This window comes from Bombina bombina, unplaced genomic scaffold, assembly GCF_027579735.1.
Source record: "Bombina bombina isolate aBomBom1 unplaced genomic scaffold, aBomBom1.pri scaffold_1132, whole genome shotgun sequence".
Lineage (NCBI taxonomy): Eukaryota > Metazoa > Chordata > Amphibia > Anura > Bombinatoridae > Bombina > Bombina bombina.
Genome location: NW_026512496.1, coordinates 58814 through 85042, shown reverse-complemented (window position 1 = coordinate 85042; position 26229 = coordinate 58814). Strand labels below are relative to the sequence as shown.

The following is a 26229-nucleotide window of genomic DNA, read 5'->3' as shown; positions in this document are numbered from 1 at the left end:
ACCGAGGACGTGCAGGGTACGTCCTTGGTCGTTAACTGACATCCTTTAGAGGACGTACCCTGCACGTCCTCGGGCGTTAAGGGGTTAAGATAGTAGTCCATTAAAATTATAGCATTGCTACACCTGTAGCTTAAATATTTATATAAAAGAAGAGTTATAAAATAGGTTGTTTCTACATCTGTAAATAATTAGACTGCCCTCTGGGCAGGCTTATCGACTAGTATGCTTATAAAAGACATGTTGGCTGAATAATAAATACAAATATATGGCACCTGTATATTATACATGCCAATCTAATATATATATTTGATATAAATTAATTAATCAATAAATTCAAGCTAATAAACCTAGCAATAAAGTAGAAACGTTTAAGTATATTTTTAAAACAAAAACTATATCATAATCTGTAATTGGTGATCGTGTTTTTCGTATCGGTTTGTAAAAGTTCTCCTGGCAAATCCTCATTCATGCCGTACCTCTTTAGGGATCTGCAAATGAGAGAAGATAAAAAGAAATATACAGTCAATATCCAACTAACCTACAGCAAAGTGCTGGACAAGCTTTTATAGCAGTGCTCTAGCCCAGAAATACAAATACCAACCTACTTTTATTATCCGGTTTAGCTCGTTCTTTTGATCTCCTTTGTTAAAACTTAGCTCCTTTGTATAAGAGCATACTGAGGTAGACTCAGGAGCATGCACATAATGAGCACAATATGTATAATATTTTTACAAACACTGCAGCCATATATGGTTCAAGACCAGTCTCATATACTTAGTTACAATGAATTCCGTGTAAATGTGAAAATTAATATTTGAAGCTAAATTTCTCTGCTTTTAATTTATTTTACTGATGTTCAATTTTACATTTAAATGAAGGAACAAATATGGCCAGCAGTCCCTAGTTTTACATTTAATTAGATTTAGTTGTATGGAAACAGTTGCAGTTGTTAAATTATACAGAAGTACACTAACCTGATACAGTGAGTAGCCAATAGTAAGCAGGTCCTCTCCAATCTTTTTCTGTCTCCTGCGATTCTTTTGCATTAGACCAATAATAACAGTGCAGCACGGTTCATGAGCAGCGCCATCGTGATCGTCATCAGGTTCCTCCAGCTTAAGCCTAAACTGAGGGTTGGTCCAATATGTGTCTGTGTATAAGGAAGTCAGTATCATTATACAGCAATATAAAAGAACTGTTAGTAACATACAAACAGTAGGGGTTCAAAAACACCCCAGTCTTTCAGATTGCAACCCCATTGTGCAGATAAAGATGTACTAACCAATCCCTACCTGACAAAGTTTCCATGACTATTTAGCCACACCCCCAACAAGTCAGTAACAAATTTTGACCTGCTAACTCCGCCCACTGAATACATATCAACCCACCATGCTGATTCCATCCACAGGACTCTGACTCTGCCTACAGGCTAAGCGTTTGCTGTCATCCCTATTTACTGGTTTCTGGAACCACCACTGCATGTAAATAGTAAATACTCATCAGATTATTCTAAAATAACATCTGTACTTGCATATAATAAATCTGCAAAATGTGCCTGTCCATCACATTTTTTATTTTTTGCAAAATTATTTATTTATTTTTTTAAATCCACTGGCTAATATGGTTGTTTTGTATCTAATCGTTTCTTATAAAGTGGATTTCAGGCAAAGCCATTTCCAGCAAAAGAGAGAAGAAATGATCAGATGCTGTGAAAAATATTAAGAAAAATACAGACTATTAAAAAAAAATCCAAAATAGATTCAATTTACAAAAATAAAAAAGCATAAATTAAAGGATTTTACATCCTTAAAGGGACACTGAACCCATTTTTTTTTTCTAATTCAGTTTTCTAATTTACTCCTATTATCATTTTTTCTTCGTTCGCTTTCTATCTTTATTGAAAAAGAAGGCATCTAAGCTATTTTTTTGATCAGAACCCTGGACAGCACTTGTTTATTGGTGGGTTAAATTAATCCACCAATCAGCAAGAACAACCCAGATTGTTCACCAAAAATGGACCGGCATCTAAACTTACATTCTTGCTTTTCAAATAAAGATACCAAGAGAATGAAAAAAATGTGATAATAGAAGTAAATTAGAAAGTTGCTTAAAATTGCATGCTCTATCTGAATCATGAAAGGAAAAATTTGGGTTCAGTGTCCCTTTAAATACGTTAGTCTCCATTTGCTCTATTCCATTACACTGAGATTATGAATAATCTGAGCATAGATATATAGCTAGAAAAGGGACTCATATATAAAAAAAAAGTTTATGTAGACACATTTTAAAATGTTAAGATGTTACAAAGGATGTGATGAGATGCAAGACTACAGTATATCACTACAGGTATACCCCGCTCATACAGCGGGTTAGGGACCGGAGCCCCGCTGTAAAGTGAACATCGCCTTAAAGTGAAACAAGGCAGTTTTAGCTTTCTTTTCACTTGCCAGTGTGTTTAAAAACTTGAAAACCTGTTCGAACTAACTTATATTAGGGGTGCAATAGTGCTATGTTTAGTTTAACACTAGCAGAGCACAGTATTCAATAAATACTGTACCTGTAAAATAGTGACAATTAATGTAGTAAAATTTGCCAGACTATAACACTGAGACACAGCATAACAAAATGGTGCCAGTCACTTTTCTTGCAATCTCACGATGATTACAGTACTGTTTCAAAATCCTTGGAGGTTGAACTTCAGCTCCACAAAGCGCTGTATTAGCGAAGCGCTGTAAAGTGTAGCGCTGTAAAGTGGGGTATACCTGTATATATATATATATATATATATATATATATATATATATATATATATATATATACAGTATATATCTTTATGGTTCCATTTATAAGCATATACCTTGCACCAGCTCAGCAATGTCCAATATTTAGTCTCTCCCACATACACAGTAGATGTTAATACTTTTGGTCTGGATTAAAGGGCCATTAAACACTAAATAAATGTAATAATAATTGTATTGAGATTATTCCTTGCCTCCCTCTAGTCATAGGAACCGTCATGTTGAAATCTAGTTTTCTCTCAGCTAGATTACGAGTTTTGCGTTATGAGTATAACGCTGCTTTTTCAATATTGCTGCTATTACGAATCTTGTAGGTACAGCTGTACAGCACACTTTTTTGGCCATCATGCAAAGTAACTACCGCACCTTTCATAAAGTCCTTTTTCAATGGGACTTCCATAGCGCCGGTATTACGAGTTTTGCATGTCCAGCCAAAAAGTGAGCGGTACAGCCTATACCGACAAGATTCGTACCGCCATCTAAAGTCAGTAGTTATGGGTTTTACGTTACAAAGCTGTAGCATAAAACTCATAACTAAAGTGTTACAAAGTACACTGACACCCATAAACTACCTATTAACCCCTAAACCGAGGACCTCCTGCATCACAAACACTAAAATAAAATTATTAACCCCTAATCTGCCGCTCCGGACATCGCTGCCACTATAATAAACATATTAACCACTAAACCGCCGCACTCCCGCATCGCAAACTCTAGTTAAATATTATTAACGGATAAAACTATAACTGTCTGGTTGGAAAGGGAAACAAGCTCACCGTTAAAACAATTTCCCAAAAGTGTTTAATATGCTAAATACAAAGGTAAGGTGGCACAATATACAATTGCTAGTTCCCCAAATTGTAGGAGTCAAAGAGACAAAAAATATACATATATAGTATATTATGTGTATATCTTTTATAAAAAGGGGTACTGTGTACTTCTGTTATATATGACCCATACTCAAGAAAATATATAAAATAAATGAATTTATTATTATATTTGTAGGCTTACAATATTAATTGGAACAATGCATAAAAACAGATATTGTAAACAATATGGAAAACTTAGTCTAGACACCGGTGTCGATATATATTATATCTAATTGGGACATAAAACAATTAAAGAATACCTATGCTAAAAAGAGACCTTATAGGTTGACAATCTGTATCTATACACAATTATTTAACCTTATGTGCTTCTATCAGACTCTCTATGACCTAGATTTGGAGTTTGGCGTTAGCCGTGAAAACCAGCGTTAGAGGCTCCTAACGCTGGTTTTAGGCTACCGCCGGTATTTGGAGTCACTCAAAATAGGGTCTAACGCTCACTTTTCAGCCGCGACTTTTCCATACCGTAGATCCCCTTACGTCAATTGCGTATCCTATCTTTTCAATGGGATCTTTCTAATTCCGGTATTTAGAGTCGTTTCTGAAGTGAGCGTTAGACATCTAACGACAAAACTCCAGCCGCAGGAAAAAAGTCAGTAGTTAAGAGCTTTCTGGGCTAACGCCGGTTTATAAAGCTCTTAACTACTGTACTCTAAAGTACACTAACACCCATAAACTACCTATGTACCCCTAAACCGAGGTCCCCCCACATCGCCGACACTCGAATAATTTTTTGTAACCCCTAATCTGCCGACCGCCACCTACGTTATACTTATGTACCCCTAATCTGCTGCCCCTAACACCGCCGACCCCTGTATTATATTTATTAACCTCTAATCTGCCCCCCACAACGTCGCCGCCAGCTACCTACAATAATTAACCCCTAATCTGCCGACCGCAAAGCGCCGCCACCTACATTATAGCTATGTACCCCTAATCTGCTGCCCCTAACATCGCCGACCCCTATATTATATTTATTAACCCCTAATCTGCCCCCCTCAACGTCGCCTCCACCTGCCTACACTTATTAACCCCTAATCTGCCGAGCGGACCTGAGCGCTACTATAATAAAGTTATTAACCCCTAATCCGCCTCACTAACCCTATAATAAATAGTATTAACCCCTAATCTGCCCTTCCTAACATCGCCGACACCTAACTTCAATTATTAACCCCTAATCTGCCGACCGGAGCTCACCGCTATTCTAATAAATGTATTAACCCCTAAAGCTAAGTCTAACCCTAACACTGACACCCCCCTAAATTAAATATAATTTAAATCTAACGAAATTAATTAACCCCTAATCTGCCGACCGCAAAGCGCCGCCACCTACATTATAGCTATGTACCCCTAATCTGCTGCCCCTAACATCGCCGACCCCTATATTATATTTATTAACCCCTAATCTGCCCCCCTCAACGTCGCCTCCACCTGCCTACACTTATTAACCCCTAATCTGCCGAGCGGACCTGAGCGCTACTATAATAAAGTTATTAACCCCTAATCCGCCTCACTAACCCTATAATAAATAGTATTAACCCCTAATCTGCCCTTCCTAACATCGCCGACACCTAACTTCAATTATTAACCCCTAATCTGCCGACCGGAGCTCACCGCTATTCTAATAAATGTATTAACCCCTAAAGCTAAGTCTAACCCTAACACTAACACCCCCCTAAATTAAATATAATTTAAATCTAACGAAATTAATTAACTCTTATTAAATAAATTATTCCTATTTAAAGCTAAATACTTACCTGTAAAATAAACCCTAATATAGCTACAATATAAATTATAATTACATTGTAGCTATTTTAGGATTAATATTTATTTTACAGGCAACTTTGTAATTATTTTAACCAGGTACAATAGCTATTAAATAGTTAAGAACTATTTAATAGCTAAAATAGTTAAAATAATTACAAATTTACCTGTAAAATAAATCCTAACCTAAGTTACAATTAAACCTAACACTACACTATAAATAAATTAATTAAATAAACTACCTACAATTACCTACAATTAACCTAACACTACACTATCAATAAATTAATTAAATACAATTCCTACAAATAAATACAATTAAATAAACTAGCTAAAGTACAAAAAATAAAAAAGAACTAAGTTACAAAAAATAAAAAAATATTTACAAACATAAGAAAAATATTACAACAATTTTAAACTAATTACACCTACTCTAAGCCCCCTAATAAAATAACAAAGACCCCCAAAATAACAAAATGCCCTACCCTATTCTAAATTACTACATTTCAAAGCTCTTTTACCTTACCAGCCCTGAACAGAGCCCTTTGCGGGGCATGCCCCAAGAAATTCAGCTCTTTTGCCTGTAAAAAAAAACATACAATACCCCCCCCCAACATTACAACCCACCACCCACATACCCCTAATCTAACCCAAACCCCCCTTAAATAAACCTAACACTAAGCCCCTGAAGATCTTCCTACCTTGTCTTCACCCTACCAGGTTCACTGATCCGTCCTGAAGAGCTCCTCCGATGTCCTAATCCAAGCCCAAGCGGGGGGCTGAAGAGGTCCATGATCCGGCTGAAGTCTTCATCCAAGCGGGAGCTGAAGAGGTCCATGATCCGGCTGAAGTCTTCATCCAAGCGGGAGCTGAAGAGGTCCATGATCCGGATGAAGTCTTCTATCAAAGGCATCTTCAATCTTCTTTCTTCCGGATCCATCTTGCAGACCTCCGACGCGGAAAACATCCTCTTCTCCCGACGCCTACTAGCCGAATGACGGTTCCTTTAAGGGACGTCATCCAAGATGGCGTCCCTCGAATTCCGATTGGCTGATAGGATTCTATCAGCCAATCGGAATTAAGGTAGGAATATTCTGATTGGCTGATGGAATCAGCCAATCAGAATCAAGATCAATCCGATTGGCTGATCCAATCAGCCAATCAGATTGAGCTCGCATTCTATTGGCTGATCGGAACAGCCAATAGAACGCAAGCTCAATCTGATTGGCTGATCGAATCAGCCAATCGGATTGAACTTGATTCTGATTGGCTGATTCCATCAGCCAATCAGAATATTCCTACCTTAATTCCGATTGACTGATAGAATCCTATCAGCCAATCGGAATTCGAGGGACGCCATCTTGGATGATGTCCCTTAAAGGAACCGTCATTCGGCTAGTAGGCGTCGGGAGAAGAGGATGTTCCGTGTCGGAGGTCTGCAAGATGGATCCGGAAGAAAGAAGATTGAAGATGCCAATGTTCGAAGACTTCATCCGGATCATGGACCTCTTCAGCTCCCGCTTGGATGAAGATTTCAGCCAGATCATGGACCTCTTCAGCCCCCCGCTTGGGCTTGGATTAGGACATCGGAGGAGCTCTTCAGGACGGATCGGTGAACCTGGTAGGGTGAAGACAAGGTAGGAAGATCTTCAGGGGCTTAGTGTTAGGTTTATTTAAGGGGGGTTTGGGTTAGATTAGGGGTATGTGGGTGGTGGGTTGTAATGTTGGGGGGGGGGTATTGTATGTTTTTTTTTTACAGGCAAAAGAGCTGAATTTCTTGGGGCATGCCCCGCAAAGGGCCCTGTTCAGGGCTGGTAAGGTAAAAGAGCTTTGAAATGTAGTAATTTAGAATAGGGTAAGGCATTTTGTTATTTTGGGGGTCTTTGTTATTTTATTAGGGGGCTTAGAGTAGGTGTAATTAGTTTAAAATTGTTGTAATATTTTTCTTATGTTTGTAAATATTTTTTTATTTTTTTGTAACTTAGTTCTTTTTTATTTTTTGTACTTTAGCTAGTTTATTTAATTGTATTTATTTGTAGGAATTGTATTTAATTAATTTATTGATAGTGTAGTGTTAGGTTAATTGTAGGTAATTGTAGGTAGTTTATTTAATTAATTTATTGATAGTGTAGTGTTAGGTTTAATTGTAACTTAGGTTAGGATTTATTTTACAGGTAAATTTGTAATTATTTTAACTATTTTAGCTATTAAATAGTTCTTAACTATTTAATAGCTATTGTACCTGGTTAAAATAAATACAAAGTTACCTATAAAATAAATATAAATCCTAAAATAGCTATAATATAATTATAATTTATATTGTAGCTATATTAGGATTTATTTTACAGGTAAGTATTTATCTTTAAATAGGAATAATTTATTTAATAAGAGTTAATTAATTTCGTTAGATTAAAATTATATTTAACTTAGGGGGGTGTTAGTGTTAGGGTTAGACTTAGCTTTAGGGGTTAATACATTTATTAGAATAGCAGTGAGCTCCGGTCGGCAGATTAGGGGTTAATAATTGAAGTTAGGTGTCGGCGATGTTAGGGAGGGCAGATTAGGGGTTAATACTATTTATTATAGGGTTAGTGAGGCGGATTAGGGGTTAATAACTTTATTATAGTAGCACTCAGGTCCGCTCGGTAGATTAGGGGTTAATAAGTGTAGTTAGGTGAAGGCGACGTTGTGGGCGGCAGATTAGGGGTTAATAAATATAATATAGGGGTCGGCGATGTTATTGCAGCAGATTAGGGGTACATAGGGATAATGTAAGTAGCGGCGGTTTACGGAGCGGCAGATTAGGGGTTAATAATAATATGCAGGGGTCAGCGATAGCGGGGGCGGCAGATTAGGGGTTAATAAGTGTAAGGTTAGGGGTGTTTAGACTCGGGGTACATGTTAGGGTGTTAGGTGCAGACGTAGGAAGTGTTTCCCCATAGAAAACAATGGGGCTGCGTTAAGAGCAGAACTAAGTTACAAAAAATAAAAAAATATTTACAAACATAAGAAAAATATTACAATTTTAAACTAATTACACCTACTCTAAGCCCCCTAATAAAATAACAAAGCCCCCCAAAATAAAAAAAATGCCCTACCCTATTCTAAATAACTAAAGTTCAAAGCTCTTTTACCTTACCAGCCCTGAACAGGGCCCTTTGCGGGGCATGCCCCAAGAAGTTCAGCTCTTTTGCCTGTAAAAAAAAACATACAATACCCAAGCCCCCCAACATTACAACCCACCACCCACATACCCCTAATCTAACCCAAACCCCCCTTAAATAAACCTAACACTAAGCCCCTGAAGATCTTCCTACCTTGTCTTCACCTCACCGGGTTCAACGATCTGTCCAGAAGAGCTCCTCCGATGTCCTGATCCAAGCCCAAGCGGGGGGCTGAAGAGGTCCATGATCCGGCTGAAGTCTTCATCCAAGCGGGAGCTGAAGAGGTCCATGAACCGGATGAAGTCTTCATCCAAGCGGGAGCTGAAGAGGTCCATGATCCGGATGAAGTCTTCGAACAACGGCATCTTCAATCTTCTTTCTTCCGGATCCATCTTGCAGACCTCCGAAGCGGAACATCCTGCTGGCCCGACGGACTAACGACGAATGACGGTTCCTTTAAGGGACGTCATCCAAGATGGCGTCCCTCGAATTCCGATTGGCTGATAGGATTCTATCAGCCAATCGGAATTAAGGTAGGAAAATTCTGATTGGCTGATGGAATCAGCCAATCAGATTCAAGTTCAATCCGATTGGCTGATTCAATCAGCCAATCAGATTGAGCTCGCAATCTATTGGCTGTTCCGATCAGCCAATAGAATGCGAGCTCAATCTGATTGGCTGATTGGATCAGCCAATCGGATTGAACTTGATTCTGATTGGCTGATTCCATCAGCCAATCAGAATATTCCTACCTTAATTCCGATTGGCTGATAGAATCCTATCAGCCAATCGGAATTCGAGGGACGCCATCTTGGATGACGTCCCTTAAAGGAACCGTCATTCGTCGTTAGTCCGTCGGGCCAGCAGGATGTTCCGCGTCGGAGGTCTGCAAGATGGATCCGGAAGAAAGAAGATTGAAGATGCCGTTGATAGAAGACTTCATCCGGATCATGGACCTCTTCAGCTCCCGCTTGGATGAAGACTTCATCCGGATCATGGACCTCTTCAGCTCCCGCTTGGATGAAGACTTCAGCCGGATCATGGACCTCTTCAGCCCCCCGCTTGGGCTTGGATCAGGACATTGGAGGAGCTCTTCTGGACAGATCGTTGAACCCGGTGAGGTGAAGACAAGGTAGGAAGATCTTCAGGGGCTTAGTGTTAGGTTTATTTAAGGGGGGGTTTGGGTTAGATTAGGGGTATGTGGGTGGTGGGTTGTAATGTTGGGGGGCTTGGGTATTGTATGTTTTTTTTTACAGGCAAAAGAGCTGAACTTCTTGGGGCATGCCCCGCAAAGGGCCCTGTTCAGGGCTGGTAAGGTAAAAGAGCTTTGAACTTTAGTTATTTAGAATAGGGTAGGGCATTTTTTTATTTTGGGGGGCTTTGTTATTTTATTAGGGGGCTTAGAGTAGGTGTAATTATTTTAAAATTGTAATATTTTTCTTATGTTTGTAAATATTTTTTTATTTTTTGTAACTTAGTTCTTTTTTATTTTTTGTACTTTAGCAAGTTTATTTAATTGTATTTATTTGTAGGAATTGTATTTAATTAATTAATTTATTGATAGTGTAGTGTTAGGTTTAATTGTAACTTAGGTTAGGATTTCTTTTACAGGTAAATTTGTAATTATTTTAACTATTTTAGCTATTAAATAGTTCTTAACTATTTAATAGCTATTGTACCTGGTTAAAATAAATACAAAGTTACCTGTAAAATAAATATTAATTCTAAAATAGCTATAATATAATTATAATTTATATTGTAGCTATATTAGGATTTATTTTACAGGTAAGTATTTAGCTTTAAATAGGAATAATTTATTTAATAAGAGTTAATTTATTTCGTTAGATTTAAATTATATTTAATTTAGGGGGGTGTTAGTGTTAGGGTTAGACTTAGCTTTAGGGGTTAATACATTTATTAGAATAGCGGTGAGCTCCGGTCGGCAGATTAGGGGTTAATAATTGAAGTTAGGTGTCGGCGATGTTAGGGAGGGCAGATTAGGGGTTAATAATATTTATTATAGGTTAGTGAGGCGGATTAGGGGTTAATAACTTTATTATAGTAGCGCTCAGGTCCGGTCGGCAGATTAGGGGTTAATAAGTGTAGGCAGGTGGAGGCGACGTTGAGTGGGGCAGATTAGGGGTTAATAAATATAATATAGGGGTCGGCGGTGTTAGGGGCAGCAGATTAGGGGTACATAAGGGTAACGTAGGTGGCGGCGCTTTGCGGTCGGCAGATTAGAGGTTAATAAGTGTAGGTAGGTGGAGGCGACGTTGTGGGGGGCAGGTTAGGGGTTAATAAATATAATACAGGGGTCGGCGTTGTTAGGGGCAGCAGATTAGGGGTACATAAGGATAACGTAGGTGGCGGTCGGCAGATTAGGGGTTAAAAAAATTATTCGAGTGTCGGCGATGTGGGGGGACCTCGGTTTAGGGGTGCATAGGTAGTTTATGGGTGTTAGTGTACTTTAGAGTACAGTAGTTAAGAGCTTTATAAACCGGCGTTAGCCCAGAAAGCTCTTAACTACTGACTTTTTTCCTGCGGCTGGAGTTTTGTCGTTAGGTTTCTAACGCTCACTTCAGCCACGACTCTAAATACCGGAGTTAGAAAAATCCCATTGAAAAGATAGGATACGCAATTTACGTAAGGGGATCTGCGGTATGGAAAAGTCGCGGCTGAAAAGTGAGCGTTAGACCCTATTTTGAGTGACTCCAAATACCGGCGGTAGCCTAAAACCAGCGTTAGGAGCCTCTAACGCTGGTTTTCACGGCTAACGCCAAACTCCAAATCTAGGTCACAGTCTCTGTTATAAATCGAAATTCTGTACAGATTTGTGGATGTCAGAGGTAACGTCTCATAACTGTATCAATATTGTATATGTTAAGGATACAAGTTATTTGATTAAGTTTTTCCTTTTGTAATTATGTTGCTTTTAATATGTTGCAATTTGTCCTAGTTATCACAATTTTTTCAGTTTGAACTAGTATTGGCAATATAATCAATGTGAGTCTTCAGTTTTACAGCCAAATACCTGGTATTCCGGTTTACAGTGCACTGTAGATTATGTTATTGTGAAAGGTGAAATACCTATATTTCAATAGGGTTATGTCCATGCGGTCTCACTTTGGAGTGCAGCGCCGGTCAGTAGCGTCTCCAAATGCCGTTGTGTCAGTTGCTTTACCTTTCACTTTCTTTCTTTATGCTACACACGTCCTTTAGCAGCTTTAGACGGGTCTTTGGAGTGTTAGCGTGGGACCACTGTGGATCCGGTCTAGCTTAGGTTTTATTTTTATTTTACAGCTAAGTTTGTATTTATTTTAACTAGGTTGATTAATTAGTAAATAGTATTTAATTATTTACTAACTACCTAGTAAAAATAAATGCAAATTTACCTGGGAAATAAAACCTAAACTGTCATACAGTTAAACCTAACATTACACTAAAATTAAATAAATTACATTAATTAAATACAATTAACGAAATTACAAAAAAAACCCACTAAATTACACAAAATAAAAAAGAAATTATCAAATATTTAAACTAATTACACCTAATCTAATAGCCCTATCAAAATAAAAAAGCCCCCCCCAAATAAAAAAACCTAGCCTACACTAAACTGCCAATAGCCCTTAAAAACCAAACCCCCCAAATAAAATCCTAAATCTAAATAAACCTAAGTTCCCCATTGCCCTGAAAAGGGCATTTGGATGAGCATTGCCCTTAAAAGAGCATTTAGCTCTTTTACATTGCCCAAAGTCCCAAATCTAAAAATAAAATCCACTCAATAAACCCTTAATAAAACCTAACACTAACCCCCGAAGATCCACTTACAGTTTTTGAAGACCAGACATCCATCCTCATCCAGCCGAGAGAAGTCTTCATCCAGCGGGCAGAAGTCCTCAATGAAGCCAGGAGAAGTCTTCATCCAAGCGGAAAGAAGTCATCCTCCAGGCGGGCAGAAGTCTTCATCCAGACAGTCTTCAATAGCCATCGAAAGTAGAGGATGCTCCGCGGCGGATGTCTTGAAGATGGAGCCGTTCCGCGTTGGAAGGATGAAGATAGAAGATGCCGTCTGGATGAAGACTTCTGTCCACCTGGAGGACGACTTCTTGCTGCTTGGATGAAGACTTCTCCCGACTTCGTTGAGGACTTCTGCCCGCTTGGATGAAGACTTCTCCCGGCTGGATGAGGATGGATGTCCGGTCTTCAAAAACTGTAAGTGGATCTTCGGGGTTAGTGTTAGGTTTTTTTAAGGGTTTATTGGGTTGGTTTTATTTTTAGATTAGGGACTTTGGGCACCGTAAAAGAGCTAAATGCCCTTTTAAGGGCAATGCCCATCCCAAAGGGCAATGGGGAGCTTAGGATTTTAGGTAGGTTTTTATTTGGGGGGGGTTGGTTGTGTGGGTGGTGGTTTTTACTGTTGGGGGGTTGTTTGTATTTTTTTATTTACAGGTAAAAGAGCTGATTCCTTTGGGGCCATATCCCGCAAAAGGCCCTTTTAAGGGCCATTGGCAGTTTAGTGTAGGCTAGGGTTTTTTATTTTGGGGAGGCTTTTTTATTTTGATAGGGCTATTAAATTAGGTGTAATTAGTTTATATATTTGATTTCTTTTTTATTTTGTGTAATTTAGTATTTATTATTTTTTGTAATTTGGATAAATGTTTGTTTTAATTTAATGTATTTACTTTTAGTGTAATGTTAGGTTTTAGTGCAAGACAGGTTAGGTCTAATTTTCACAGGTAACTTTGTATTTATTTTAACTAGGTAGCTAGTAAATAGTTACTAAAAATGGGGGGTGTTTATAGAGATACAACACTCTATTACTCTAATGCCAATACCCAGAGAATACAAATGGGTTAACCTCAAAATACCCAATTAGATCTAGAAAAGGGGAAGATTATTGTGGGATGGCGCTTAATAACTATTTACTAACTAGTCTACCTAGTTAAAATAAATACAAACTTACCTGTAAAATAAAAATAAAACCTAAGATAGCTACAATGTAACTATTAGTTATATTGTAGCTAGTTTAGAATTTATTTTACAGGTAAGTATTTAGTCTTTAAAGGTATTAGTTTTGGTAATAATAGTAATTTTTATTTATATTTATTTTAATTATATTAAAGTTAGGGGTGTTAGGGTTAGACTTAGGGTTAGGTTTAGGAGTTCATATATTTATTTAGGGTTAGTGATGTGGGAGGCTAGAGGTTTAGGGGTTACTAACTTTAGTATAGTGGCGGCGGCGACGTTGGGGGCGGCAGATTAGGGGTTAATAAGTGTAGGTAGGTGGTGGCGACATTGGGGGCGACAGATCAGGGGTTAATAAGTGTAGGTGGGTGACAGCGACATTGGGGGTGACAGATTAGGGGTTAATAAGTGTAGGTAGGTGACGGCGACATTGGGGGCGACAGATTAGGGGTTAATAAGTGTAGGTGGGTGACGGCAACATTGGGGGCGGCAGATTAGGAGTTAATAAGTGTAGGTAGGTGTCGGCAGTATCTGGGGCAGCAGATTAGGGGTTAATAAGTGCAATGTAGGTCTCGGCGATGTTGAGGGCGGCAGATTAGGGGTGTTTAGACTTGGGGTTTATGTTAAGGTGTTAGGTTTAAACATAAATTTTCTTTCCCCATAGGAATCAATAGGGCTGTGTTACGGAGCTTTACACTCCGTCATTGCAGGTGATCAACATCCACTGATGTCTATGGGGAAATCGTGCACGAGCATGTCAAAGCAGCTCAAAACAGCGCTGGTATTTGTGTGCGGTATGGAGCTCAATGCAGCCATATTGCCAGCAAATGCAGTTTTTTGGAAAACCTGTAATAGCAGCACTATTAAAGGTGAGCGGTGGAAATAACTTGCAAGTTATTACCGAGCCACTCATAACGCAAAACTCGTAATCTGGCCGACTGTGTTTTATTGCTGCGGTGTTTGAAATGTATTTAGTGTTTAATATCCCTTTAATTGTAAAGTTAGGATTACAGTGTGGCTATTTTATACTCTGTGGCAGCATATCCAGCCCTTTATGATACAGGTTTCCTATAACCACTTTCAAATATTGTCACTAAAGGGCCTTGGTCTGCCTTCTCCACTTAACATAAGTTTTATGAAAAATGCAATTTTCATGCCATACATAATATAGCCTTACTAGGGTAGTTCTGGCAGCCGCCTGCAGTAGATCCTCGTGTCCAGGAACCATTAAACAAAGTCACTTCCCACTTATGTTGCTCCTTGCTGGTTAGGGTATCAGGGCTCAGGTTGCATATCTCCAGCCGTGAGTACTCTTGCAGAAAGTCTGTAAAGGACATCCTGTGTGCAACAAGGCACTGGTTCAGAGTCAAATACTCAAACAATGCTTATAATCAGAAAGATAATCTGTCTATAACTGTTCTGTGCAAGCTTAACATTGTGATCATAAACAGTCATCAATAAATAACAATTATACAGTTTCTTTTATTGGTACAGCAGTTTATTGGACATTAATACAGGGAGTCATTAAAGGGATAGTCCACCTTAGTTATCTTAAAGTCTTACCTTAGATTAAGCTGCAAATAGCCTCCTGAAGCCCTTTCTATATCATGCAGCAGGAGCAGTAAAAAAAAGTTATTTTAAAATGAATATTGATTCTGGCCACTATGAAATGGCTGCCAAGCTCCACCCACTGATGACATCATGATTTGGGCTGCATAAATGGCTCACTAGTTACAAAAGAGTGGATAGATGCAGCCCAGGTCATGATGTCATCAGTAGGCGTAGCTTGGCAATCATTTCAAAGTGACCAGAAACAATATTTATTTTAAAATAACTTTTTACTGTTACTGCTGCACAATATAGAAAGGGGTGCAGACAGTGGGCTATTTGCAGCTTAATCTAAGTAAGACTTTAAGATGACTAAGTGTAGACTGCCCCTTTAAATGATAATTCTCAATTGATAGCTGACTTTTTGGAATATATTTAAGTAATTCAATTGACAGAAGACACAGAACTCTGCAAACTGCATCTGACCATCTATTATTATTTAGAAAGATTAACATAAGTGCTGGGTGAAAATAGTTTGGCCTGTAAGATTTGTTTATTCAGATTTCTGCTTTGTCTTTTAAACTAATTAAATTCCTTTATTGCAGGCTTCTCCACCTTAAAGGGACACTGTAGCCAAAAAAAAATATTTTGTGATTCAGATAGAGCATGCAATTTTAAGCAACTTTCTAATTTACTCCTATTATCAAATTGTCTTCATTTTCTTGTTATATTTATTTGAAAAGCAAGAATGTAAGTTTAGATGCCGGCCCATTTTAGGTGAACAACCTGGGTTGTCCTTGCTGATTGGACAGCACCTTAAAACAAGTGCTGTCCATGGTTCTGAACCCACAATTTGCTGGCTCCTTAGCTGAGATGCCTTCTTTTCAAATAAAGATTGCAAGAGAATGAAGAAAAAGTTGCTTACAATCACATGCTCTATCTGAATCATGAAATAATTTTTTTGGCTACAGTGTCCCTTTAAGGCTTTGGGGCCACGCCACAGTGTGGCTCTCCAAGGCATTTTGTCTAACCTTCCACTTCTCCAAACTGAATATTGTATGTGCCTGATTCCGGGAGGATTTTTTAATACTATGAATAATATTGCTATTCAAGCAGCAAACATACTTATAGAGTTGTAAGAGACTTGAAAGAGATCCATATTTCCAGCCAGAATGTATTTGATAGTAGAAGCAACGATTAAAAGTATTTTGGCCTAGGATGACTACGCATGTGTCTAGGGCAGTAGGATTTAGGGGGCAGTATATGTGCCAGGGGAAAAAGCACATTTTAATTTTATTAAAAATGGGGTTGACATGTAATGTAGTTTTATATTTAAAGTTATAAAGACCTGCACTTAAAGGGACAGTCAAGTCCAAAAAAAACTTAAATTTTTTAAATAGGGCATGTCATTTTAAACAACTTTCCAATTTACCTTTATCACCAATTTTGCTTTGTTCTTTTTGTATTCTTAGTTGAAAGCTAAACCTAGGAGGTTCATATGCTAATTTCTTAGACCTTTTGATAGTTTTTCACCACCAGAGGGCATTAGTTCACTGGTTTCATATATATATATATAACATTGAGCTCCTGCACGTGAATTTACCATGGAGACCGCTCTGATTGGCTAAACTGCAAGTCTGTCAAAGGAACTGAAATAAGGGAGCAGTCTGCAGAAGCTTAGATACAAGGTAATTACAGAGGTAACGTATAAGGATAACTGTGTTGGTTATGCAAAACTGGGGAATTGGTAATTAAGGGATTATCTATATTTTAAAACAGAAAAAATTCTGGTGTTGACTGTCCCTTTAACACATAGAAAACTGTATTATCATTTTATACAGTTATTGGGCATTAAGAAGTCAGGGGAAGAAAATGCAGATAATAAACTCTGTTCTCACCAAAATTCCCCGTCATCCGACTGTTTGTCAAGGGCAGCTTTCACCTTAGGGTCAACAGAATTCCACTCAGGAGCTCTGCCGGGGTAGATATAAAAGTAGTATTAGCACCTATATACCATGCACAGTATTGTAGATAAAACGATGACCCTGTAAAGATACATAGTTAATGGGAAGATATAATTGCATTAATGTGTATAAAAGGTAGTTATGTAAAACAAAGGTTTATTAAAGAAAAAAAATGGTTTGTGGCACAATTAATATGGTAAATGACAAGGGGCAGGAAGGGATCAACGGTGTATGTGTGAAGTCTTTGATGCATAAAGGGACACTAAATCCACATTTTTTTCTTTCATGATTCAGATAGAGTAGCAACTTTAAGCAACTTTCTAATTTACGCCAATAATCAGTCTTCATTCTCATGCTATCTTTATTTGAAAAAGCAGGAATGTAAGCTTAAGAGCCGGCCTATTTTTGGTTCAGAACCAGGGTAGCACTTGCTGATTGGTGGCTAAATGTAGCAAACCAATCAGCAAGTTCTACCAAGGTGCTGAACCAAAAATAAATAAAGGTAGCAAGAGAACGAAGAAAAATTGATAATAGGAGTAAATTAGAAAGTTGCTTAAAATTGCATGCTCTATCTGAATCATGAAAGAAAAACAATTACTTTTCATTAAAATAGTATAGCAAAGAATTAAATTAAGAACTCTACTACTTGAAGAGATTTTTGTGCTCCACCGGCTCAGCACTCAAGTGATATCCGACATAAATTTAACTGCGCTATTATGTGAGGGATTTAGCGCACCCGCACCATCCGATATGCAGATGTTAGCGCATGTTAGACTAGCAATCAAGCAATAACAAATAACCTTCGACTTAATATGAGCGGAAAAATAGAAGTGCTATTGATTGCTCTCTAGCAGTGTTAATACACAATAGGGCTAGCAATTCCACTTGTAATCTAGTCCTTAATATTAAACACATAATCTTACTCATCACTCCAAGGTCCTGTCCACTCAACTTCACCCCACGGGTTCCTCAGCCGGATCAGCTTCACTTTACGGCCACGATAGTCAACCTGGATATTATAAAAAGCACAGTAAGTTCCCAATGGGGATAGAAACACCTATTAACTGTCTGTATATAATAAAACACTGCCACATGTTAACCTTACCTCTTCTGCTCCAGTCACAGAATAAGCATGTCCTTTCACCAGTTTCCTACTTGTGATGTCCTCTGTCTCATAGGCATTTGTAATCTACATGGCACATAGGGAACAAATAATATATATAAGCAAATCATACTGTTTGTAATCTACATGGTACATAGGGAACAATTAATATATATAGGCAAATCATACTGTTTGTAATCTACATGGTACATGGGGAACAATTAATATATATAGGCAAATCATACTGTTTGTAATCTACATGGCACATGGGGAACAATTAATATATATAGGCAAATCATACTGTTTGTAATCTACATGGTACATAGGGAACAATTAATATATATAGACAAATCATACTGTTTGTAATCTACATGGCACATAGGGAACAATTAATATATATAGGCAAATCATACTGTTTGTAATCTACATGGCACATAGGGAACAATTAATATATATAGACAAATCATTCTGTTTGTAATCTACATGGTACATAGGGAACAATTAATATATATAGGCAAATCATACTGTTTGTAATCTACATGGCACATAGGGAACAATTAATATATATAGGCAAATCATTCTGTTTGTAATCTACATGGCACCTGGGGAACAATTAATATATATAGACAAATCATTCTGTTTGTAATCTACATGGTACATAGGGAACAATTAATATATATAGACAAATCATACTGTTTGTAATCTACATGGCACATGGGGAACAATTAATATATATAGGCAAATCATACTGTTTGTAATATACATGGCACATGGGGAACAATTAATATATATATAGGCAAATCATACTGTTTGTAATATACATGGTACCTGGGGAACAATTAATATATATAGGCAAATCATTCTGTTTGTAATCTACATGGTACATAGGGAACAATTAATATATATAGACAAATCATACTGTTTGTAATCTACATGGTACCTGGGGAACAATTAATATATATAGGCAAATCATACTGTTTGTAATCTACATGGCACATGGGGAACAATTAATATATATAGGCAAATCATACTGTTTGTAATCTACATGGTACATAGGGAACAATTAATATATATAGACAAATCATACTGTTTGTAATCTACATGGCACATAGGGAACAATTAATATATATAGGCAAATCATTCTGTTTGTAATCTACATGGTACATAGGGAACAATTAATATATATAGGCAAATCATACTGTTTGTAATCTACATGGCACATGGGGAACAATTAATATATATAGACAAATCATACTGTTTGTAATCTACATGGTACCTGGGGAACAATTAATATATATAGGCAAATCATACTGTTTGTAATCTACATGGCACATGGGGAACAATTAATATATATAGACAAATCATACTGTTTGTAATCTACATGGCACATAGGGAACAATTAATATATATAGGCAAATCATACTGTTTGTAATCTACATGGCACATAGGGAACAATTAATATATATAGGCAAATCATACTGTTTGTAATCTACATGGCACATAGGGAACAATTAATATATATAGACAAATCATTCTGTTTGTAATCTACATGGTACATAGGGAACAATTAATATATATAGGCAAATCATACTGTTTGTAATCTACATGGCACATAGGGAACAATTAATATATATAGGCAAATCATTCTGTTTGTAATCTACATGGCACCTGGGGAACAATTAATATATATAGACAAATCATTCTGTTTGTAATCTACATGGTACATAGGGAACAATTAATATATATAGACAAATCATACTGTTTGTAATCTACATGGCACATGGGGAACAATTAATATATATAGGCAAATCATACTGTTTGTAATATACATGGCACATGGGGAACAATTAATATATATATAGGCAAATCATACTGTTTGTAATATACATGGTACCTGGGGAACAATTAATATATATAGGCAAATCATTCTGTTTGTAATCTACATGGCACATAGGGAACAATTAATATATATAGGCAAATCATACTGTTTGTAATCTACATGGCACATAGGGAACAATTAATATATATAGGCAAATCATACTGTTTGTAATCTACATGGCACATAGGGAACAATTAATATATATAGGCAAATCATTCTGTTTGTAATCTACATGGCACATAGGGAACAATTAATATATATAGGCAAATCATACTGTTTGTAATCTACATGGCACATAGGGAACAATTAATATATATAGGCAAATCATTCTGTTTGTAATCTACATGGCACATAGGGAACAATTAATATATATAGGCAAATCATACTGTTTGTAATCTACATGGCACATAGGGAACAATTAATATATATAGGCAAATCATTCTGTTTGTAATCTACATGGCACATAGGGAACAATTAATATATATAGGCAAATCATACTGTTTGTAATCTACATGGCACATAGGGAACAATTAATATATATAGGCAAATCATTCTGTTTGTAATCTACATGGCACATAGGGAACAATTAATATATATAGGCAAATCATACTGTTTGTAATCTACATGGGGAACAAATAATATATATAGGCAAATCATACTGTTTGTAATCTACATGGGGAACAATTAATATATATAGGCAAATCATACTGTTTGTAATCTACATGGCACATAGGGAACAATTAATATATATAGGCAAATCATACTGTTTGTAATCTACATGGCACATGGGGAACAATTAATATATATAGGCAAATCATACTGTTTGTAATCTACATGGGGAACAATTAATATATATAGGCAAATCATACTGTTTGTAATCTACATGGTACATGGGGAACAATTAATATATATAGGCAAATCATACTGTTTGTAATCTACATGGCACATGGGGAACAATTAATATATATAGGCAAATCATACTGTTTGTAATCTACATGGGGAACAATTAATATATATAGGCAAATCATACTGTTTGTAATCTACATGGTACATGGGGAACAATTAATATATATAGGCAAATCATACTGTTTGTAATCTACATGGCACCTGGGGAACAATTAATATATATAGGCAAATCATACTGTTTGTAATCTACATGGGGAACAATTAATATATATAGGCAAATCATACTGTTTGTAATCTACATGGTACATGGGGAACAATTAATATATATAGGCAAATCATACTGTTTGTAATCTACATGGCACATGGGGAACAATTAATATATATAGGCAAATCATACTGTTTGTAATCTACATGGCACATGGGGAACAATTAATATATATAGGCAAATCATACTGTTTGTAATCTACATGGTACATGGGGAACAATTAATATATATAGGCAAATCATACTGTTTGTAATCTACATGGCACATAGGGAACAATTAATATATATAGGCAAATCATACTGTTTGTAATCTACATGGCACATGGGGAACAATTAATATATATATAGGCAAATCATACAGTTTGTAATCTACATGGCACATAGGGAACAATTAATATATATAGGCAAATCATACTGTTTGTAATCTACATGGTACCTGGGAAACAATTAATATATATAGGCAAATCATACTGTTTGTAATCTACATGGTACATGGGGAACAATTAATATATATAGGCAAATCATACTGTTTGTAATCTACATGGCACACGGGGAACAATTAATATATATAGGCAAATCATACTGTTTGTAATCTACATGGTACATGGGGAACAATTAATATATATAGGCAAATCATACTGTTTGTAATCTACATGGTACATGGGGAACAATTAATATATATAGACAAATCATACTGTTTGTAATCTACATGGCACATGGGGAACAATTAATATATATAGGCAAATCATACTGTTTGTAATCTACATGGCACATGGGGAACAATTAATATATATAGGCAAATCATACTGTTTGTAATCTACATGGCACATGGGGAACAATTAATATATATAGGCAAATCATACTGTTTGTAATCTACATGGCACATGGGGAACAATTAATATATATAGACAAATCATACTGTTTGTAATCTACATGGCACATGGGGAACAGTTAATATATATAGACAAATCATACTGTTTGTAATCTACATGGTACCTGGGGAACAATTAATATATATAGACAAATCATACTGTTTGTAATCTACATGGCACATGGGGAACAATTAATATATATAAGCAAATCATACTGTTTGTAATCTACATGCAACATGGGGAACAATTAATATATATAGGCAAATCATATTGTTTGTAATCTACATGGTACCTGGGGAACAATTAATATATATAGACAAATCATACTGTTTGTAATCTACATGGCACATGGGGAACAATTAATATATATAGGCAAATCATACTGTTTGTAATCTACATGGCACATGGGGAACAATTAATATATATAGGCAAATCATACTGTTTGTAATATACATGGTACCTGGGGAACAATTAATGTATATAGACAAATCATACTGTTTGTAATCTACATGGCACATGGGGAACAATTAATATATATAGGCAAATCATACTGTTTGTAATCTACATGGCACATGGGGAACAATTAATATATATAGACAAATCATACTGTTTGTAATCTACATGGCACATGGGGAACAATTAATATATATAGACAAATCATACTGTTTGTAATCTACATGGCACATGGGGAACAATTAATATATATAGGCAAATCATACTGTTTGTAATCTACATGGTACATGGGGAACAGTTAATATATATAGACAAATCATACTGTTTGTAATCTACATGGCACATGGGGAACAATTAATATATATAGACAAATCATACTGTTTGTAATCTACATGGCACATGGGGAACAATTAATATATATAGGCAAATCATATTGTTTGTAATCTACATGGTACCTGGGGAACAATTAATATATATAGGCAAATCATATTGTTTGTAATCTACATGGTACCTGGGGAACAATTAATATATATAGACAAATCATACTGTTTGTAATCTACATGGCACATGGGGAACAATTAATATATATAGGCAAATCATATTGTTTGTAATCTACATGGTACCTGGGGAACAATTAATATATATAGACAAATCATACTGTTTGTAATCTACATGGCACATGGGGAACAATTAATATATATAGGCAAATCATACTGTTTGTAATCTACATGGCACATGGGGAACAATTAATATATATAAGCAAATCATACTGTTTGTAATCTACATGGCACATGGGGAACAATTAATATATATAAGCAAATCATACTGTTTGTAATCTACATGGGGAACAATTAATATATATAGGCAAATCATACTGTTTGTAATCTACATGGCACATGGGGAACAGTTAATATATATAGGCAAATCATACTGTTTGTAATCTACATGGCACATGGGGAACAATTAATGTATATATGCAAATCATACTGTTTGTAATCTACATGGCACATGGGGAACAATTAATATATATAGGCAAATCATACTGTTTGTAATCTACATGGCACATGGGGAACAATTAATATATATAAGCAAATCATACTGTTTGTAATCTACATGACACATGGGGAACAATTAATATATATAGACAAATCATACTGTTTGTAATCTACATGGTACATAGGGAACAATTAATATATATAGGCAAATCATACTGTTTGTAATCTACATGGCACATGGGGAACAATTAATATATATAGGCAAATCATACTGTTTGTAATCTACATGACACATGGGGAACAATTAATGTATATAGACAAATCATACTGTTTGTAATCTACATGGCACATGGGGAACAATTAATATATATATATAGGCAAATCATACTGTTTGTAATATACATGGTACCTGGGGAACAATTAATGTATATAGACAAATCATACTGTTTGTAATCTACATGGCACATGGGGAACAATTAATATATATAGGCAAATCATACTGTTTGTAATCTACATGGCACATAGGGAACAATTAATATATATAGACAAATCATACTGTTTGTAATCTACATGGCACATGGGGAACAATTAATATATATAGACAAATCATACTGTTTGTAATCTACATGGCACATGGGGAACAATTAATATATATAAGCAAATCATACTGTTTGTAATCTACATGGCACATGGGGAACAATTAATATATATAGGCAAATCATACTGTTTGTAATCTACATGGCACATGGGGAACAATTAATATATATAGACAAATCATACTGTTTGTAATCTACATGCAACATGGGGAACAATTAATATATATAGGCAAATCATATTGTTTGTAATCTACATGGTACCTGGGGAACAATTAATATATATAGACAAATCATACTGTTTGTAATCTACATGGCACATGGGGAACAATTAATATATATAGGCAAATCATACTGTTTGTAATCTACATGGCACATGGGGAACAATTAATATATATAAGCAAATCATACTGTTTGTAATCTACATGGCACATGGGGAACAATTAATATATATAAGCAAATCATACTGTTTGTAATCTACATGGCACATGGGGAACAATTAATATATATAAGCAAATCATACTGTTTGTAATCTACATGGTACATAGGGAACAATTAATATATATAGACAAATCATACTGTTTGTAATCTACATGGGGAACAATTAATATATATAGGCAAATCATACTGTTTGTAATCTACATGGCACATGGGGAACAGTTAATATATATAGGCAAATCATACTGTTTGTAATCTACATGGCACATGGGGAACAATTAATGTATATAGGCAAATCATACTGTTTGTAATCTACATGGCACATGGGGAACAATTAATATATATAGGCAAATCATACTGTTTATAATCTACATGGCACATGGGGAACAAATAATATATATAAGCAAATCATACTGTTTGTAATCTACATGGCACATGGGGAACAATTAATATATATAGGCAAATCATACTGTTTGTAATCTACATGGTACATGGGGAACAAATAATATATATAGACAAATCATTCTGTTTGTAATCTACATGGCACATGGGGAACAATTAATATATATATAGGCAAATCATACTGTTTGTTATCTACATGGCACATGGGGAACAATTAATATATATATAGGCAAATCATACTGTTTGTTATCTACATGGCACATGGGGAACAAATAATATATATAGGCAAATCATACTGTTTGTAATCTACATGGCACATGGGGAACAATTAATATATATAGGCAAATCATACTGTTTGTAATCTACATGGGGAACAATTAATATATATAGGCAAATCATACTGTTTGTAATCTACATAGGGAACAATTAATATATATAGGCAAATCATACTGTTTGTAATCTACATAGGGAACAATTAATATATATAGGCAAATCATACTGTTTGTAATCTACATGGTACATGGGGAACAAATAATATATATAGGCAAATCATACTGTTTGTAATCTACATGGTACCTGGGGAACAATTCATATATATAGACAAATCATACTGTTTGTAATCTACATGGCACATGGGGAACAATTAATATATATAGACAAATCATACTGTTTGTAATCTACATGGGGAACAATTAATATATATAAGCAAATCATATTGTTTGTTATCTACATGGCACATGGGGAACAAATAATATATATAGGCAAATCATACTGTTTGTAATCTACATGGCACATAGGGAACAAATAATATATATAGGCAAATCATACTGTTTGTAATCTACATGGGGAACAATTAATATATATAGGCAAATCATACTGTTTGTAATCTACATGGCACATGGGGAACAATTCATATATATAGGCAAATCATACTGTTTGTAATCTACATGGCACATGGGGAACAATTCATATATATAGGCAAATCATACTGTTTGTAATCTACATGGTACCTGGGGAACAATTAATATATATAAGCAAATCATACTGTTTGTAATCTACATGGTACATGGGGAACAATTAATATATATAGGCAAATCATACTGTTTGTAATCTACATGCAACATGGGGAACAATTCATATATATAGGCAAATCATACTGTTTGTAATCTACATGGGGAACAATTAATATATATAGGCAAATCATACTGTTTGTAATCTACATAGGGAACAAT

The 26229-nt window shown here is 35.8% G+C and overlaps 1 protein-coding gene across 1 annotated transcript in view; it reads right to left on the bottom strand.

Annotated features, from left to right (window-relative positions):
• Window positions 1–354: 354 nt before the first annotated feature.
• LOC128644333 (calpain-8-like) overlaps window positions 355–26229 on the bottom strand; it is a 77358-nt gene continuing 51483 nt past the window's right edge. The window contains exons 5-10 of the mRNA XM_053696990.1: window positions 18199–18282; window positions 18017–18102; window positions 17028–17102; window positions 14759–14919; window positions 975–1150; window positions 355–488 (exon numbers count right to left, since the gene is read on the bottom strand). Coding sequence (XP_053552965.1) covers window positions 462–488; window positions 975–1150; window positions 14759–14919; window positions 17028–17102; window positions 18017–18102; window positions 18199–18282 — 609 coding nt within the window. The 3' untranslated portion in view covers window positions 355–461. The remainder of the gene's footprint in view (window positions 489–974; window positions 1151–14758; window positions 14920–17027; window positions 17103–18016; window positions 18103–18198; window positions 18283–26229) is intronic.